At 37.2% G+C, this 17,373-nt stretch overlaps 3 protein-coding genes across 3 annotated transcripts in view; 2 read left to right on the top strand and 1 right to left on the bottom strand.

Annotated features, from left to right (window-relative positions):
* Positions 1 to 17,373, top strand: part of LOC117984389 (ATP-binding cassette sub-family G member 1-like) — a 300,050-nt gene that overhangs the window by 72,323 nt on the left and 210,354 nt on the right. The gene's annotated exons all lie outside the window — the stretch shown is intronic.
* Positions 1 to 17,373, bottom strand: part of Pgant2 (polypeptide N-acetylgalactosaminyltransferase 2) — an 87,576-nt gene that overhangs the window by 31,824 nt on the left and 38,379 nt on the right. The window lies entirely within an intron of this gene.
* Positions 1,132 to 5,129, top strand: LOC138402655 (peptidoglycan recognition protein-like). Its single transcript, XM_069500159.1, has 4 exons — positions 1,132 to 1,299; positions 1,921 to 2,099; positions 2,493 to 2,661; positions 3,636 to 5,129. The coding sequence occupies exons 1-4, from the start codon at positions 1,254 to 1,256 to the stop codon at positions 3,878 to 3,880; spliced, it is 639 nt and encodes a 212-aa protein (XP_069356260.1). The 5' UTR covers positions 1,132 to 1,253; the 3' UTR covers positions 3,881 to 5,129.

The following is a 17,373-nucleotide window of genomic DNA, read 5'->3' as shown; positions in this document are numbered from 1 at the left end:
AATCTAAGGGTAACAGAACCCCACGGATTTTTTAAGTCGTAATCCTCATCCCATTAAGCCATGAATCATGTCATAGAACTATGATTTGATACATGTCATGTTAAGTCTGGAGTCTGAAAGCACATAATTATATCAAAAGTTAGTAGGTCTATGAATGTTAGTTGGTGATTATAAATTAACGCATAGGACGGCTTAAATGTGCTCTACGAGACTCAGGCACGTCAATGAATCACGAAAAAAAATCGAATGAAATGGATTTCTTTAGATGAGTAGGTAAGGTATAGTAGTTGGCAATTTCTAAACGAACAGAGCGAATCTAATTTAACAGTATTTTCCCAATCAATCTTCTCGTAATGTATTTTGTATTCATAAAGACGAACTGGTTTTAGATCACATTCACACCTGATTGTTGAGTGATGATGAATATTGTAGAATAGGCTAACCAGCCCCCCAATTGTGTAAGAAAATCGTATTAATCGTTATCGTAATCGTCAACAAATTCTGCCCTTTGATTGGCTGTGAAAAAGTGTAAACAGTGAATCAACCAATCAAAGGGCAGAATTTGACGATTACGATAACGATTAATACATTTTTCTTAGACAATCGGGGGGCTGTTCCTTTAACTTTTTTTAATGTTGTACAATAGGTATTATCAGGGAACGAATTACGGGTATTTTTTGTAGCATTACCAAAGTAGGTACCGTTATGCTTTATTAAAAAGTAACGACTTTTTTTTTTAAATTCAGATACATTAAGTTAGTTTCGACTGCAATCTCACCTGCACGCCTAACATGCGCACCACGAGAAAATTTTGTCTACGCATTTACTCGTCTTATTTGTATGAAAAAAACACGAGATAATGCGTAGACAAAATTTTCTCGCGGGGCGCATGTTAGACCCTCTGGTGTTAAGTGATAATGCAGTCTAAGATAGAAGAGATAACAATATCGCTAAGTTTTTGCAATTAAAAAAAAAAAAAAAGTTTTTGCTAGCGTTCTGGTTACACCCTGTATTATAATACTTACTCGGGGAAGTACTTTTTACACCAAGTTAAGGTCACAGTGTGAACTTTGATAAGAATGTGCGACAACAAAATAGCAACAAGACTTCATTTCTGTTTTACTTGCGATTTGAAACACTAATTACTTAACGTATCTATACTCGAACATACGTATACTTAGTTTAATTCAATTACTTAATTGTAGTTATTATTAACCTTAATTTAATTACCAGCTAAAAGTTGTGGTGAATAAATGGATTATGCGCTTAATGTTTTGACATGCCTTGCAATGGGGATTGGTATGTAAATTTTGAACTTTTTAAAACAGGCACTAAACTAAACTAAAATTTTACGTATGGGCCCCTTGGAAGTGGAAATTCTAAACTGTACCTACATAATTTGTTTCTAATAATGTTCAAAATCAAATCATTTATTCAAAATAGGTAATAAATTACACTTTTTGATTGTCAGTTGTTGGATTTGTAAGATATAGTGGTGATAATTTTTACGAAAACTTTTTTTTGTTATCCATACTTGCTGTCCATGTATGGATAACTCAGAGTTACTCAACGGGATAGAACTGTAACTACTTGGATTTCCTCTACGTGATGTAATCAGAAATGAGGTGATCCATAAAATGACCAAAGTAACCGACATAGCTCAACGGGTTGCGACGCTGAAGTGGCAACGGGAAAAACCGATAGACATTTGGGATCCCAAAGTGCTAGGAAGAGGTACCGGAAAGCGCAGCGTTGGAGGACTCCTCCACTAGGTGGACAGACGACAGACAGACATCATACAAAGTCGCTGAGGCGGCGCGAAACCGTGGCTTCTGGAAGTCCCTATACGAGATCTATGTCAGGCAGGTGACGACTATCGGTTGATGACGATGTGTGATATAAGGTGTTGTTATTTTTCAGGCGATCCACCCTCTCCTCTTTCCACCAGCACCACCACCGTTTCTTCAGCAGACCCTTTGAACATAGTATCGCAAGAGGATTGGCTGGCGCAACCCCTTGAAGGCACACTTGAAAAATTGGACCAACCAGTTCCATGGGTTATCATAACTCATACCGCCACTGAAAGCTGTCATACGCGGGTATGTTCGATTGATTCATTGAAATGGTACTCGTAATATTCAAGAGCCTCTATAGCTCATCGGTAAAAGGAGTGGACTGAAATCCGAAAGGTTGCCGGTTCAAACCGCACCCGTTGCACTATTGTTGTACCTACTTCTTGCACAAGCTTTACGCTTACTTGGAGGGAAAAGGGGAATATTAGCCAACATAATAAACTTGACTAATATTCTTTAAAAAAAATAGACTGAGAGCCCGGGTTGTAATTTCATAAAAGCTGAAATCGCATTATCATTAAAAATAAAAACTGCATTAAAAATCTCATACACAGATAAGAAACGGCACTTTCCTAAAAAAAATGTATTTTCCTATTTATTTTATAATAATTTATATAAAGTGATATCTCTATATTTCAGAGAGATTGCGTCCTCCGTGTACGATTGATACAGACGTTTCACATTGAATCCAGAGGTTGGTTCGACATTGGGTACAATTTTCTGATCGGGGGTGACGGCTCTGTTTATACCGGCCGAGGTTGGGACCATCAGGGAGCCCATACGCCAGGACATAACAAGAAGAGTATAGGTATAGTATATCTAAATATATAACGTTAGTTTTAGTAAACGCAAAACCTGAAAGTAGTTTGTTCAGAATCAGCAACAGAATCGATTGCAATCATTTTTACGTGTTAAATTTTGACCAAAAAATACTTTAAAATCCTGTTAGAATCTAATGACACGTAGTTGGATGACCGTAAGCACCAGCTGATTCGAGCCGTGAAGCGGCAGCGGGCAAGATCGACGCCAGCCGTCTTGTTCGCTCACACCCGCTGTGTTTACATATTTTTTAATGTAAAAATATTTGACACGTGTTTAGGTTTTTGCGTTAACTAAAACTAACGATGTATTAACCTATTTGGTACAGAGATAGCTTGCATCTTATATACGGATTAGGCTACTTTTTACCCCGGAAAATTGTCAAGTTCCCTTGGGTATTAAAAAACCTAAACTGTCTGTCTGTCTATCAATATATTGACACTCGCAAGGGAATCAAAATCTTCTTTCCGTTGACCTAGAATCATGAAATTTGGCAAGAAGTAGCACAAGTAAAGGGGAAAATCCGACTACCATGCAGTAATTATATCACATTGTTTGCGATTACAAACTTATTACTTGATTAGTGGCTGGCTTTTCCTGCAAGTTTAGCAGTGGGAGGGCGGGCGATGTATACCGCATGCTGCATGTGCATACAGATTTGTCTGTTTCAGTGGATTATAGCAAATTGAGCGTTTGGTTCCTTGTATATCATGCACTTCCGCAAAGAACGCCATCTTACAGCTTCAAAGTTTGACACCAAGCATGATCCTGCAGTACATCTGCAGGCCGAAAGTAGAAAATCTTTAGAAAGAGAGCACTGTGTCTGTCGTTGAGACCGACAAAACGTCATGTAGGTATGAATGATAGAGACAACGCTCTACAAAGCCGAAATGTCATTCTTAAGGACGGTATATGTACATTACTTTCGGCTTTTGAAAATTTTGTAATTTATTTTATTTATAGCTATAGCCTTCATCGGTACATACCACGCAGACACGCCAACGATAAAGCAAGTCGAAGCCTGCAAGAATCTCATCAAGCAAGGCGTGGACCAAATCAAACTTAGCAAGGGCTACGAGCTCTTTGGTCAACGACAATTGATGGCTACTTTAAGCCCAGGAGATAAACTTTTTGATATTATCAAGGAATGGCCTCATTTTGCTAGTAATTTTTCTGATATTGAGTCGCCAACACATACACGGAATTGAAGATATTTTCATCCAAAAAAGCTATAAGTACCTACTATAGAGCGTACTTTGCTTATGGTGGTTTGATAGAGCCAGCCGCAAAAATTCAAATTTTAGTTAGTTTTTCGAAAATAGTAGACTAATCTTACATCGAAGGCTTATGGTAATGAGTTTTGCGGGCACAACATTTATGCATCTACATGTTTTTCTATAAAAACTTTGGTCAAAAATACTCATTTAGGTACCTACTTCACTTCATATTTGTTCCTGAAAGATAATTTACTGAATTTTCCGAGATTTGCACAAATATGAAGTAAATTAGTATTTTTGACCAAAGTTTTTATAGGATGTAAAATATAAATGTTATGCCCGCAAAACTCATTACCATAAGCCTTCGATGTATGATTAGTCTATTATTTTCGAAAAACTAACTAAAAATTGAATTTTCGCGGCTGACTCTATCAAACCACCTTAATTTATATTTTCAGGTCGTCGATTTTAGGCTATTCACACATGCAGAAATAAATTTTTAATTCTTATTTAATTTATTTATATTATTATCTGTTATGAGTAAATTGTTATAGTGGCCGTTGATAATAAAATTATTTATCGTACATATATCCTTATAAGTTGTATAACATTAATCATTCGTAAATTACTAATGTAATTTTTGTAATTTTACTAACGATCAACATGAAAATCTCAAAAATATAGTTTTTTCTTTTTTAATTTATGGACAAGCGTTTTTAAAATCATAAACTATTGTTTTATTAAAAGTCAAAACACTCAAAAGCTAAAACACCAGTTTGCCAATTCGGCTTTGAACTACATAGAAAAGATACTTCTAGGTATATAGGCCTGAAAACTGACAAACCCAAGTTTTGGCTTTGGCACTTGGCCGGTTTTTAACAATGTGCTGGCTTTTTAGTTTGTAGTGCGTCGACCATGTTCGCATCGGCAAGAATGCCCGACTTCTTCGCGATTATTCGCTGCAGAATGGCATCCTTTTAGGAGCGACTACGCCACTCTAATAATGAGATTCTCCGGACGATGTGTGAGCACTTGGATGTCGCCATCTACCGGTATTAGTTGCGCAGCATCGCAGTGCGAATCGAAAATAATGATATAAATACTATACAATAATGCACTTATTTTTGTTATTATTTTTATTTTAGATTTTAATTATTTTTATTTTATTTATAATTTTATTGACTTCTGTAATAATATGGGTACATTTTGCCTGAAATAAAGAATATTATTATTATTATTATTTTCAGCTTTTGACCATAAGTACCTATGTCATATAGACATTTAGTACTTTGTGTGGCTCGTGTAAGAGACAATTTGTGATTCGATAAAGTGTTGAGACGATATCACGAGTCGAGTCAACTGCGAGCAACGGTTAATTGCCGTGTTTCCCACAATTCACTCCGTTTTCGACGACGAACATAAAGAACAAATTGAATGACACTTTGTTCTCTTTTTCTCAACAAATTTCAACATAAAAATGAGACGTTTATTGGCATAGGTACAAGCTATTGCTCGCGGTTCGGTTTTCGGATCGAACTGCTTTTCCAAGAACTATTAGGGATAGTGTATTAGATAGGTAGTATTGGTATGATAATGTTGAGAGCAATTTTATATCCACTCCTATAAAATCTAAATATATAAAATGAAAAGATGACTGACTGGCTGATCTATGAACGCACAGCTCAAACTACTGGACGGATATGGCTGAAATTTGGCATGCAGATAGCTATTATGACGTAGGAATCTGCTAAGAAAGGATTTTTGAAAATTCAACCCCTAAGGCGGTGATATAGGGGTTTGAATTTTGTGTAGTCCACGCGGACAAAGTCGCCAGTATAAGCTTGTAAGTACGATAGATAGTCACATCGATCGCTTAACGGCACAGATGTATACAAACAAACTTTTCTTTTCGTTACATAACCATATTAATCGGTGGAGCACACGCACCGAAACCGTCACGGTCACCAGTTCACTACGCGTAATGATACTTACTTGCACTTTCAATGCTACACCGCGCTTCCCTTAAAGCCGGTGATACACCATGCTTGTTACTCGCACAAAAGCGTGCCGGTTACAAGCAAAACCGGCCAAGTGTGTAGTCACGCGGCCGAAGTCGCGGGAATAAGCTAGTTCTTGACTAAAGATAGGTTAAGTTTATTAGGATACATTTTTTATTATATCCATAGACTTATTATAATAACCACATCACTGATTATATCTATTAAATAATTTTATGTACTAAGTACAGTGGAAACTCGATTAACCGGACTAATTGTTTTCGTTAGAGATTCGAATAATCGAATGTATGAAGAAAAGCGGGTTTTGTGCATATTATGTAGTTCACTATATCTAATAGTGTTTTCAATTCTCAAAGTAAGATAACTATACCAAGTAGGATATCATATGAAAGGGCTTTGCCTGTACATTCTAAAACAGATTTTTATGCATAATAGTTTTTGATTTATCGTACAAAATGCCGGATAAAATACCCGAGTATGGAACCCTCGGTGCGCGAGTCTGACTCGCACTTGGCCGAACAATTTTCGGTTGGTAGTCCGGATAATCGCGAATCCGTATAACCGAGGGCCGGATAATCGAGTTTCTACTGTAGGTATATTATATTTCATATCTAAAATACGATTTTATAAATATTAATAGTAGAACAGTGTAAAAACGTTTATTATATCATCGCATAAAAAAACTGATACAATTGGATATATTATTATTATTATCGCGATATTTATTATAACGAATGGTTTTGATTCTGTAATAATACGCAATTCATTATTATCAGACACACGTTTTATTTCAAAACAAAATAATAACGTTCCTAAATTGCGTATCGCGTAAACAGCGAAGAAAAAACCGGCCAAGTGCGAATCAGACTCGCGCACTGAGGGCTCCGTAGTACAAGAGATTTTATCGATATTTTGCACGATAAATCAAAAACTACTTACTAGATCTCGTTTAAACCAATTTTCGTTGGAAGTTTGCATGGTAATGTACATCATATTTTTTTTTTAGTTTTATCATTCTCTTATTTTAGAAGTTACAGGGGGGGGACACACATTTTACCACTTTGGAAGTGTCTCTCGCGCAAACTATTCAGTTTAGAAAAAAAATATTAAAAACCTCAATATCATTATTTTTGAAGACCTATCCATAGATACCCCACACGTATGGGTTTGATGAAAAAAAATTAGAGTTTCCGTTCTAAGTATGGGGAACCTCAAAATTTATTGTTCTTTTTCTATTTTTGTGTAAAAATCTTAATGCGGTTCACAGAATACATCTACTTACCAAGTTTCAACAGTAGGTACAGCTCTTATAGTTTCGGAAAAAAGTGGCTGTGACATACATCCAGACAGACAGACAAGACGAATCTATAAGGGTTCCGTTTTTTGCCATTCGGCTACGGAATCCTAAAAATAAGTACCTACACAAAGATATTTTATTGCTTTTGAACAAATACTTTTTGCAGATGGGAAATCTTTGGATGACTTTCAACATCTGCAAAAATAAACTTGAGTCGAATAATAATAATCGTTGGTTTGTTTTTCTCGAATGCAAAAAAGATTTATCAAAGGAAGCTATTTGTTCAAAAATAAAAGTTCCTAACTTTTTGTTTGGGTTTTTCATTTCGTAGATTTATGTTCCATAATATGTAAAAGTAGGCTTTGTTTAAATAAATACAACTTACAGCCGTATTCAGAGTCGCTAATCGTTACTTAAGATTGAGTTAAAACGAGACAGATTTATGTGAGAGATATAGCTCTGTCTCGTTTTAACTAAACTTAAGTAACGATTAAGCGACTCTGAGTACGGCTGTTAGTGCCGATTTCGCCAATGTCGATAAATTAGGCGTAATGACACAGTTTTATAGGTACTGTCTAAATATAGGAAACTCGCTAAGAGATGTCTTAGTAATTCACCATATCGAATTGCTGTGTAAATTACTGTGGTCACGGCAATTAAAATATACCTAAACATCCATCGAAATATAAATAAATAACATCTTTATAAAATGCGTAGAATTAAATTCAACATTTTCCTCGCATTGCTCCTTATGTTTCCTTTTCTACCGTGAAAATAGGAGTGTTGTAAGATTATCATCATCTCAATTCCTCGCAGGCCCAGTACTAGCACGGGTCTCCTATCAGAATAAGAAGGGCTTAGGCCATTGTCCGCCACACTGGCCAATATTGTGAACTCTTACTGAAAAATCATCTGTAAATTCTCTGTAGACATTAAGTAGTTTCAACATTTCAACTTATCGCCGCGCCGCCGGCCCAATACCGAGCATAAGTCTCTTTCCATAACGAGCAGGTCTTAGGCCATAGTCCTCCACGCTGGTCAAGTGCAAATTTCAGACTTCACACACCTTTGAGAACATTACGTAGAGCTCTTAGGCACGCATGTTTCCTTACGATTTTTTATAGCAAGTGGTATATTTTAATTGCTTAATTAAACACAAATAACTTCGAAAGGTAAGAGTACGCGTGCCCGGGTTCGAACTCCGAAGTTCGAACCCCCCGAATCATCGCTACATCGCTAGTAAGGTTACCTAATTATTACTAAATCTAAATATATAAAAGGAAAAGGTGACTGACTGACTGACTGATCTATCACCGCACAGCTCAAACTACTGGACGGATCGGGCTGAAATTTGGCATGCAGATAGCTATTATGATGTAGGCTTCCGCTAAGAAAGGATTTTTGAAAATTCAACCCCTAAGGGGGTGAAATAGGGGTTTGAAATTTGTGTAGTCCACGCGGACGAAGTCGCGAGCATAAGCTAGTTTAAGATAAAGTTTCATAGGTACATTAAGTACTTATAAGTTACATTTCAAGTATTTACAAGTACTTATTAGATCCGATATCAATCTTGATATTTTTATCAAATCCGCGAGGGAATTTAATCTCGCCTACATTTGTATTTCGATACCTTATCTACCCCTGCAAATATCTCATTACTAGAGTTATTTTTAAAAATGCGGAGGTGGCTGCTATTTCTGGACCTTTTAATATCTGTGGTGATATGAAGTTTTGAAGGGTTTCATCATAGAGTTGCCGCATTACTAGAGTTTTTTCATCACTTATGAGAACAGCCGTAGGCCCATTATACTGTTTAATTAAGTACATACCTACATTACATGTAATAAAAACCCTAATAGGAGAAGATTCATTAGACATTAATGCTTGTTTTTTAGGAACCCTTGTAGGATCACTTTGTTGTCTGTCTGTCTATCTGTCTGTCTGTCTATCTGTCAAGAAACCTACAAAGTACTTCCCGTTGACCTAGAATCTTGAAATTTGGCAGGTAGGTAGGTTTTATAGCAGACATTCGGGGATAAATCTGAAAACCGTGAATTTGTGGTTACATCACACAAAATGAATTAAATTGTGGTCATGAACTAATAATTAGTATTTTCAGTTTTCGAAGTAAGATAACTAAATCAAGTGGGGTATTATATGAAAGGTCTTCACCTGTGCATTCTAAAACAGATTTTTATTTATTTTTATGCATCATATTTTTTGAATTATTGTGCAAAATGTCGAAAAAATACGGCTGTAGTACGGAACCCTCGTTACGCGAGCGTGACTCGCACTTGGCCGGTTTTTTTTCATCTGTCTTGTCTAATTGGCTAGTTCAGTAAAAATGGTCTGATTAATTATTTAAATGGGAGGCTTTTAGTCTTCTTTAGATGTGGTAGGTTTAGACTCCAAGAGAAATGGCATACCTACCTACTCTAAAAGACTACGAGCTCGAGAGGGCCAGAATTGCGTTATTTTATAAAAGTTTCTCTGCATATTGTCTCCAAAACGGGAAGGAATGATCAGCGATTATGAAGTTTCAGTTTTCAGATCATGCTGGCTTTGGCAGATAACAGGAACCAAAAGTCTAAGCGCCTTGTAGAGACCATTGACAAATTCCATGTTAGCAGTCAACAAACAAATCGTACTTAGTCAATCACACACGATGCTTGATATCAAAACCGGCCAAGTGCGAGTCAGACTCGCGCACTGAGGGTTCCGTAGTACAACCGTAATTTGTCGACATTTTGCACGATAAATCAAAAACTATTATGCCTAAAAATAAATAATAATCTGTTTTAGAATGTACAAGTAAAGCCCTTTCATATGATACTCCACTTGGTATTGTTATCTTACTTCGAAATATGAAAATACTAATTATTAGTTCATGACCACAATTTAATTTTTTTGTGTGATATAACCACAAATTCACGGTTTTCAGTTTTTTCCCCTAATACCAGCTATAAGATCCACCTAACTACCAAATTTCATGATTCTAGCCTCTAGGTCAACGGGAAGTACCCAGTAGGTTTCTTGACAGACAGACGGACAGACAGATAGACAACAAAGTGATCCTATAAGGGTTCCGTGTTTCCTTTTGAGGTACGGAACCCTAAAAAACAAATTATCATCCGCAGTTATTTACATTGAATTGATAAGCATGTAGTTAGAGATTTATTGCTACAGGTCGACAGCAAGAGCCTGTCAGATGGTTACGTATTAGCCCCTGAGATTATCATGTAGAGATCTCAAAGCTAAAAGTTGAACTTTAATCTTGTAACTACGCTCGTAGCATTCGTAGGTTGTCCATAACTTTAGCTAATAAGAGTCCCCGCAGACCACAAACTTTTTATCGGCCGATAGTTTGGTCGGTTTCTTAATCAGTATGAAGATGTAATCGTTATAATTTGCGCACTTACATACATCTTCATACTTACTGATTAAGAAACCGACCAAACTATCGGCCGATAAAAAGTTTGTGGTCTGCGGGGACTCTAAGTACCTAATTTGTCCCACACTGCGCTTGCATCAACGCGATCTCAACTCCAGAACACGTCTGCACCAGCGGCCATCAGTTCTTTTTTTTCTAGGAGGAGGAAAAATCTCTTATGGACTTTTGTCTATCACAGGGTGTATCCGACTCGCACGGACTAAAAGATCTCCCCCTCTGCGAGATCAGCACGGAACCGTATTACATTACTTCGTGCTGACCCTCTGGTTGCTCTCTCTCCTTTTTTTTCTTGCTTTTCTGTCTTCCCTTCTCATCATTATGACCCTCAGCATCTGACCGTATCTGTGCCACTCATCCTCGCTTGACACCATACGGGCTACCAGATTTTGGGCGTCGACACTGTCACTTGCTCCCTCCTCTTCCTCTCCGTCGGCCATCGGTTCTGCGGCAGACGTGGCCTGCCCACTGCCACTTTAGCTGGCTGATTCGTTGAGCTATTTCGGTTACTCTGCTTCTCCTACGGATTTCCTCTATTGTGTGATTTTAGTTATAGTAGAGGAGAATTAGAGTATAGGAGGCTAGGCTCAGGCACTATAGCCATTTAACACTTTTATGCCCAAGAACGTAAAAAGCAGTTTTAGGTTTCAGTCCGCTTACAGGCGGCATAAAGAAGAACTTTACGAGCATGAGAAGTTAAATTTATACTATTTTGTTGGTTACCCTAGTGCTTGTGGGAGCGGAGGCTAGACACTAGTCGCTATCTCCTTATTCCAGGCTCGCTGCAATGGTGGGTACAAGAAATCTGCAAACGGGTTTGGAAAGTCACTGCCGGAGCTTTTCTAGTCACGATGGTATTGCTGTATCGATAGGCTAAGCAGCCTGTGCTTTGTTCTTGTTGAGAAATTAGCTAATAAGTGTACCTATTTGTTTTTTTAAAAACAACCTGTATAATTTTTTTTCATGATTTAGTCTAATTTTTAGACTGGTAATACTTTATTTGGATTTGGAAAAAAAAAAACCGGCCAAGTGCGAGTCAGACTCGCTCACCGACGACGGTTCCGTACTATAGTCGTATTTTTTCGACATTATGCACGATAAATCCAAAATTATTATGCATAAAAATAAATAATAATCTGTTTTAGAATTTTCAAGTAAAGCCCTTTCATATTATACCCCTCTTGGTATAGTAATCTTATTTTGAAAGTTGAAAATACCAATATTTGTTCATGAACACATTTTCATTTTTTCTTGTAATATAGCTACAAATTCACGGTTTTCGGATTTTTTCCTTTACCTGTGCTATAAGACCTACCTACCTGGTAAATTTCATGTAATTTCTAGGTCAACGGGAACAGACACGACTGACAGACAGACAACAACAAAGTGATCCTGTAAGGATTCCTTTTTTCCTTTTGAGGTACGGAACCCTAAAAATAGTCTGCATCGTACAACAACCTCTGTGGCTACTACGCATCCCGTAAATTAATCAAAGCATGTTATTTAAATGTAAACGTTTAATATCAGATCTCAAAATAAGTCAATAAATATCTAAACCTACATATATACCTAGTTGCTTTATTTAGTTAATTTATTGTAAATATTTACATGACTTCCTCTTTACGAAAGTAATCAACATTTATGTTAATCAATACCCCCAATTAATAATGTTATAACATTCTAAGCTTGTAATCTATTCGTAATACCGTATTTAAAATATCGTTCATTCATTGAAACTTACGATTAATCACTCATTCAGACGTCAACTTGGTTATGAGTCGTAAGAAAATAATCAATCATTCGAATTTACTCGCTGTGATTATTTTATTTACAACTTTCGATTTATTTCATTTTGAAATCCCGCAAATTGCTAATGCGCGTGGCCGCCATTTTAGTGACGTCAGCACTAGGCTAAAGTTCAGATGGTGTATTTTTATTTCGGCTGACGTCAAAATGACGTCATTTAGATGTTAATGAGACATGGTTCCAGCGCAATAGCAATTTGCGGGACTTATACCTATAGGTATGCCTTAAGAATATGTTATACTTTACCAAGTAGGCAAGCACCAAGAATATTTTTTGATCTACATAAGCCGATTATCCTAAATTTCAAAAGAATTGAGTTTTTTTATTGTCTTTTAATTAATATGATATTTTAGGTATCTTGGATATCGAGTTTCCACTGGATTTTAATAACTTAAATCCACGCGGATGCAGTCACAGGTTTCATCTAGTATTTTATAGAGATCTTTAATTAACGTCGACGTTATTGTACTGTCCAAAGGTCAATGAATAGGTCAATGGTTTAATAGTTACATTAGTCGTAAAGCTGATTGCATATTAGTATTGTGAAGCGATCCGCGACGATGCAATAGCCGCAACAAGCGCGAACAATGCATTTTAATTTTGAACATATTTTTTACCAGTGAAATAAGTTTATGAAATGGTTGCATAATACATAATTATAATACAGAGTTTCATACACTACTTACTAAACTAATCCATACTATAAAATCGTGGTATCACCTTTATCTAAATATATAAAAGGAAAAGGTAACTGAGTAATCTATCAACGCACAGCTCAAACTACAGGACGGATCGGGCTGAAATTTGGCATACAGATAGCTATTATGATGTGGACATCCGCTAAGAAAGGATTTTGAAAATTCAACCCCTAAAGGGGTAAAATAGGGGTTTCAAATTTGTGTAGTCTACCCGGACGAAGTCGCGGGCATAAGCTAGTAGTGTATAAAGTGGCTTAAACTCCCTTTTTTTTGGGAGTAGTCCGAGTAGTTTCAAACCCATTCGGAGTCTTTATTCATGACCTGGTATGCCCAAAGTAAGTTTGAGCATACGCTGTCCCGTCCCGGTATGAAAGGTCCCGGTATCTACTTCTACTACTTTATTTAGAACTCTCTCACGTAAAAAAAACTGCATTACTTGCGGTTCTTGCGGCAATGTGTGATTATCTTAATAGAACTAAATTTAATTGGCACCTTTAAACATAATGGAAAAGATAAAATCGGAGAACGTGTTGAAATTAACAATAGATTTCGACATTAGTGGGATAATAGGAAATTGTACGGTTTTATATCGCATTAGATCTATCGTTACTCAATCTAGCTAACAGATGTAGTGTCTAGGTAATTTAGTTTCGTGTGTATTTGTATTAGTTTCGTGTGTATTTGTATTAGTTTCGTGTATATTTGTATTAGTTTTGTGTGTATTTGTGTTAGTTGCGTGTGTATTTGTATTAGTTTCGTGTGTATTTGTATTAGTTTAGTGTGCATTTGTATTAGTTTCGTGTATATTTGTATTGGTTTTGTGTGTATTTGTGTTAGTTTCGTGTGTATTTGTATTAGTTTCGTGTGTTTTTGTATTAGTTTCGTGTGTATTTGTATTAGTTTCGTGTAATTGTAAATTCTTTTTCACAGCCAGCTTATTACTGAGGATGGGTCTCCTCTCAGAAAGAGTACGGATCGGTTATTCATCCACCACGCTGGCCAAGTGGGGATTAGCAGACTTCAAACACTTTTGAGGACATTATGGATAATGGAGAGAGTTGACAGTTTGCTACAAGCAATCCTTGTACCAAACGTCAAATTCGGTTTAACGGATGGGCCATAAACAGCTAGCAGACTGACAGACAAGCAGTCACACTTTCGCTATCAGTACCCTTATTTTAAATGCGAAAGTTTGTTGGTTTATTGGTTTGTTGGTTTGTCCTTCAATCACGTCGCAACGGTGCAACGGATTGACTTGGTTTTTTTTTGCATGGGTATAGATAAAGATCTGGAGAGTGACATAGGCTACTTTTTATCCCGGAAAATCAATGCGTTCCCACGGGATTTTAAAAACCTAAATTCACGCGTACGAAGTCGCGGGCATCAGCTAGTTTATAATATTAGCATGCATATGGCTTACTACGGGTACCTTTAAGCTATAAATAAATCGATCGTTCAAATTCCTAGGTCAATGGTAATTGGCGGTTAAACCCAGTACCGAAATGAAAGTTGATTACCCATAACATCATTATGTAAGTAACTCGTGTTAGTTTATTACGCCATAAATTGTAACAGTAGACTTTATAGCCTCAAAAATTTTTGTAAAAAGGAAACATTTTATGTCATTGATATAGAATTTCGTTTTTAGGAGGTAATAAAAATATACTAAAGTAATATTTTTTTATTGATATTTTTGTTTTTCAATTTAGCACATTCCTATTATGTAAATTACCACGAATTAGCCAGCAGAAGTGGCAGTGGGCAGGCAACGTGGAAAACTATGTAAATGATAAGAAAGCTTGGATTTGACTCGCTCCAGCAATGCACGGGGCTGCAATTGCTTGTACAGTATGGTATAATAATATTGTAAATTGATCACTTGAAAAGAGCAACCGCCGAGTTTCTTGCTGGTTCTTCTCGGTAGGAACGGCATTCCGAACCAGTGGTAAATTAAACTAGTTGACGATTCAAAAGCACTTGCAATGAGTCTAGTTGAATAAAGATATATTCTATTATATTCTATTCTATGGAGTTTTGGTCCCCTCTCTGAATTAAAAGTGATAAGGCCGTAGTCTACCCGCTGGCCAAGTGCGGATTGGAAGATGCACACACTTTTGGGAACATTACGGAGAACTCTCAAGCACGCAGGTTTCCTCGCGATGTTTTTTTCACCGTTAAAACTAGTGATTTGCTTAAAACGCACAATCCGAAAAGTTAGAGGTGCGTGCCCGGGATAGCATCCCGGAGAATGCTAATAGAAGGCTGAAGTTTTAACCACTAGGAAATCACCACTTTAATCTTTTTTACATTTTTAGAGCACCGGGATCGGCCTAATATCCAGCATTGCTTCCCCGCTCACGGCCGTTGTACGATACGTTACACTGACAAAAAGCTAAGTAACACTGATTAGTATACTTGGAGGATTCTTGTAGCCTCAGCCAGAAAACTTCAGCTTTCTATTGTTAGGTGGATTGTTGATAGTGTGTAAGATGAATTGCTGATAGCCTAGACACGGCCTAGCACCCTCAGACATTCTCCGAGAGTCTATGGTGTTGAGGAGACTCTACACTCTATGGTGACGCTTAGAATATGAATAGTGCGTCGTACTGACTTGTAAATTAATTAAACAAGAAACAGTGATTAAAAAATATGTTAAAGTATATCCAAGTGGTTTTCATTCTAACACTATTTAGAGACACTTTCTTCTTCTTATTTTTCTTTGTGGCTTTTAGAGACACTTTTAATCTCCATTATAATTATAAACGACAAAACATGGTTGCACGCAGTGAAGACCACAGGCAACCAGAGTAGAAATTCGGGGATGCTAACACAAGTCAACACAAGTATAACACAACCGTAAGAAGCCAAACATGTCCGACTAAAGCAGGACGGCTGGCAACCCTGATCGCGTGAGAGTCTCCCTTCATCTAGTGGTTCAATTATTATAATGGCCACTCTTAGATCAAATATGATGTGATTTCGTTGCGTAAGCCTCTATTACGTCGAGTAATTTGATACCGATTTTGTTATGCATACCTACTACTTACTTAGTACTTACTTAACTATTTAGGTCCTATCGGTAAGTTAATCGATCCAAAGAGCATGTGCATGTGTGTGTGATGAGCATCATCATGATCAACCCATCGGCGGCTCACTACAAAGCACGGGACTACTCTCAGAGTGAGAAGGGTTTTGGCCATGTGCGGACTGGTAGACTTCACACACCTTTCAGAACATTATGGAGAACTCTCAAGCATGCAGGTTTTCTCACGATGTTTTCCTTCACTGTGCGAATTTGCTCATTGCTTGCTCATTGTGCGAATTGGCAGACTTCACACATCATTGAAAAAATTATGGAGAACTCTCAAGTATGCAGGTTTCCTCATCGATCGAACTCTGATCTCTTTAGGCTATCACTGCTATATCAGAGAATTCACCACTGTGAAACAAAATAACTTATTCATTTTCACATGCAGCTACGGCTGCTATGGGGGCGTACCGATCTACGTCACAACAATTCATACAAAGTTTGTTATTTAGTGATCGCGGCAGGAATGCTCGGGGGTGATAACAGAATGTTCAGAGCATTATGCCTGCATTACTCATGGACTTTATCAGCACGTTAACTCGTCTAGAGTTCACGCCGCGGCGGCGTCTGTGTCGCATAATTTAAATAGAACTAGCTGATGCCCGCGATTTCGTTCGTGTGGATTTAGGTATCCAAAAATGCCGTAGGAACTCATTGATTTTCCAGGAAAAGTAGCCTATGTCACTCTCCAGGTCTTTAACTATAATACCCATGCAAAAAATTACGTAAATCCGTTGCTCCATTGCGACGTGACTGAAGGACAAACCAACAAACAAACACACTTTCGCATTTACAATAAGGGTACCTACTGATTATATCGCGAAGTCGCAAGCAAAAGCTAGTCAGCTATAATAATTATCAAAGGTTCGTCGATTTATGGTATAATTAAGAGATCTTTGACCATTTCTCTTGTAAGGTTTTGAGCAGTTTGGGTGTAATTACAGCGCTTAAACCTGTTCAACCTAAGCACGTGAAATCGAGCGAAAGTTTGGGATTGGAGACGTTAGAAACAATTACGAGGATAATTGGTGTATTCGTTATTATATCACTAGCAGGTTGTATGGTGCTTTGTTTAATATTATGGCTCCAGTACACATTCACCCAATTTGGCAAGTGCCGGCTAATGACC

Source organism: Maniola hyperantus, chromosome 8, assembly GCF_902806685.2.
Source record: "Maniola hyperantus chromosome 8, iAphHyp1.2, whole genome shotgun sequence".
NCBI classification, from domain to species: Eukaryota; Metazoa; Arthropoda; class Insecta; order Lepidoptera; family Nymphalidae; genus Maniola; species Maniola hyperantus.
The sequence above is the reverse complement of the archived record's forward strand: the minus strand, read 5'-3'. Positions and strand labels throughout refer to the sequence as shown.

Bases quoted from the DNA above. Each gene is read 5' to 3' on its own strand.
- LOC138402655 (XM_069500159.1), top strand. From the start codon at position 1,254: ATGGATTATGCGCTTAATGTTTTGACATGCCTTGCAATGGGGATTG. The intron at 1,300-1,920 runs GTATGTAAATTT...GTTATTTTTCAG, and splicing joins ATGCCTTGCAATGGGGATTG to GCGATCCACCCTCTCCTCTT. The intron at 2,100-2,492 runs GTATGTTCGATT...TCTATATTTCAG, and splicing joins CTGAAAGCTGTCATACGCGG to AGAGATTGCGTCCTCCGTGT.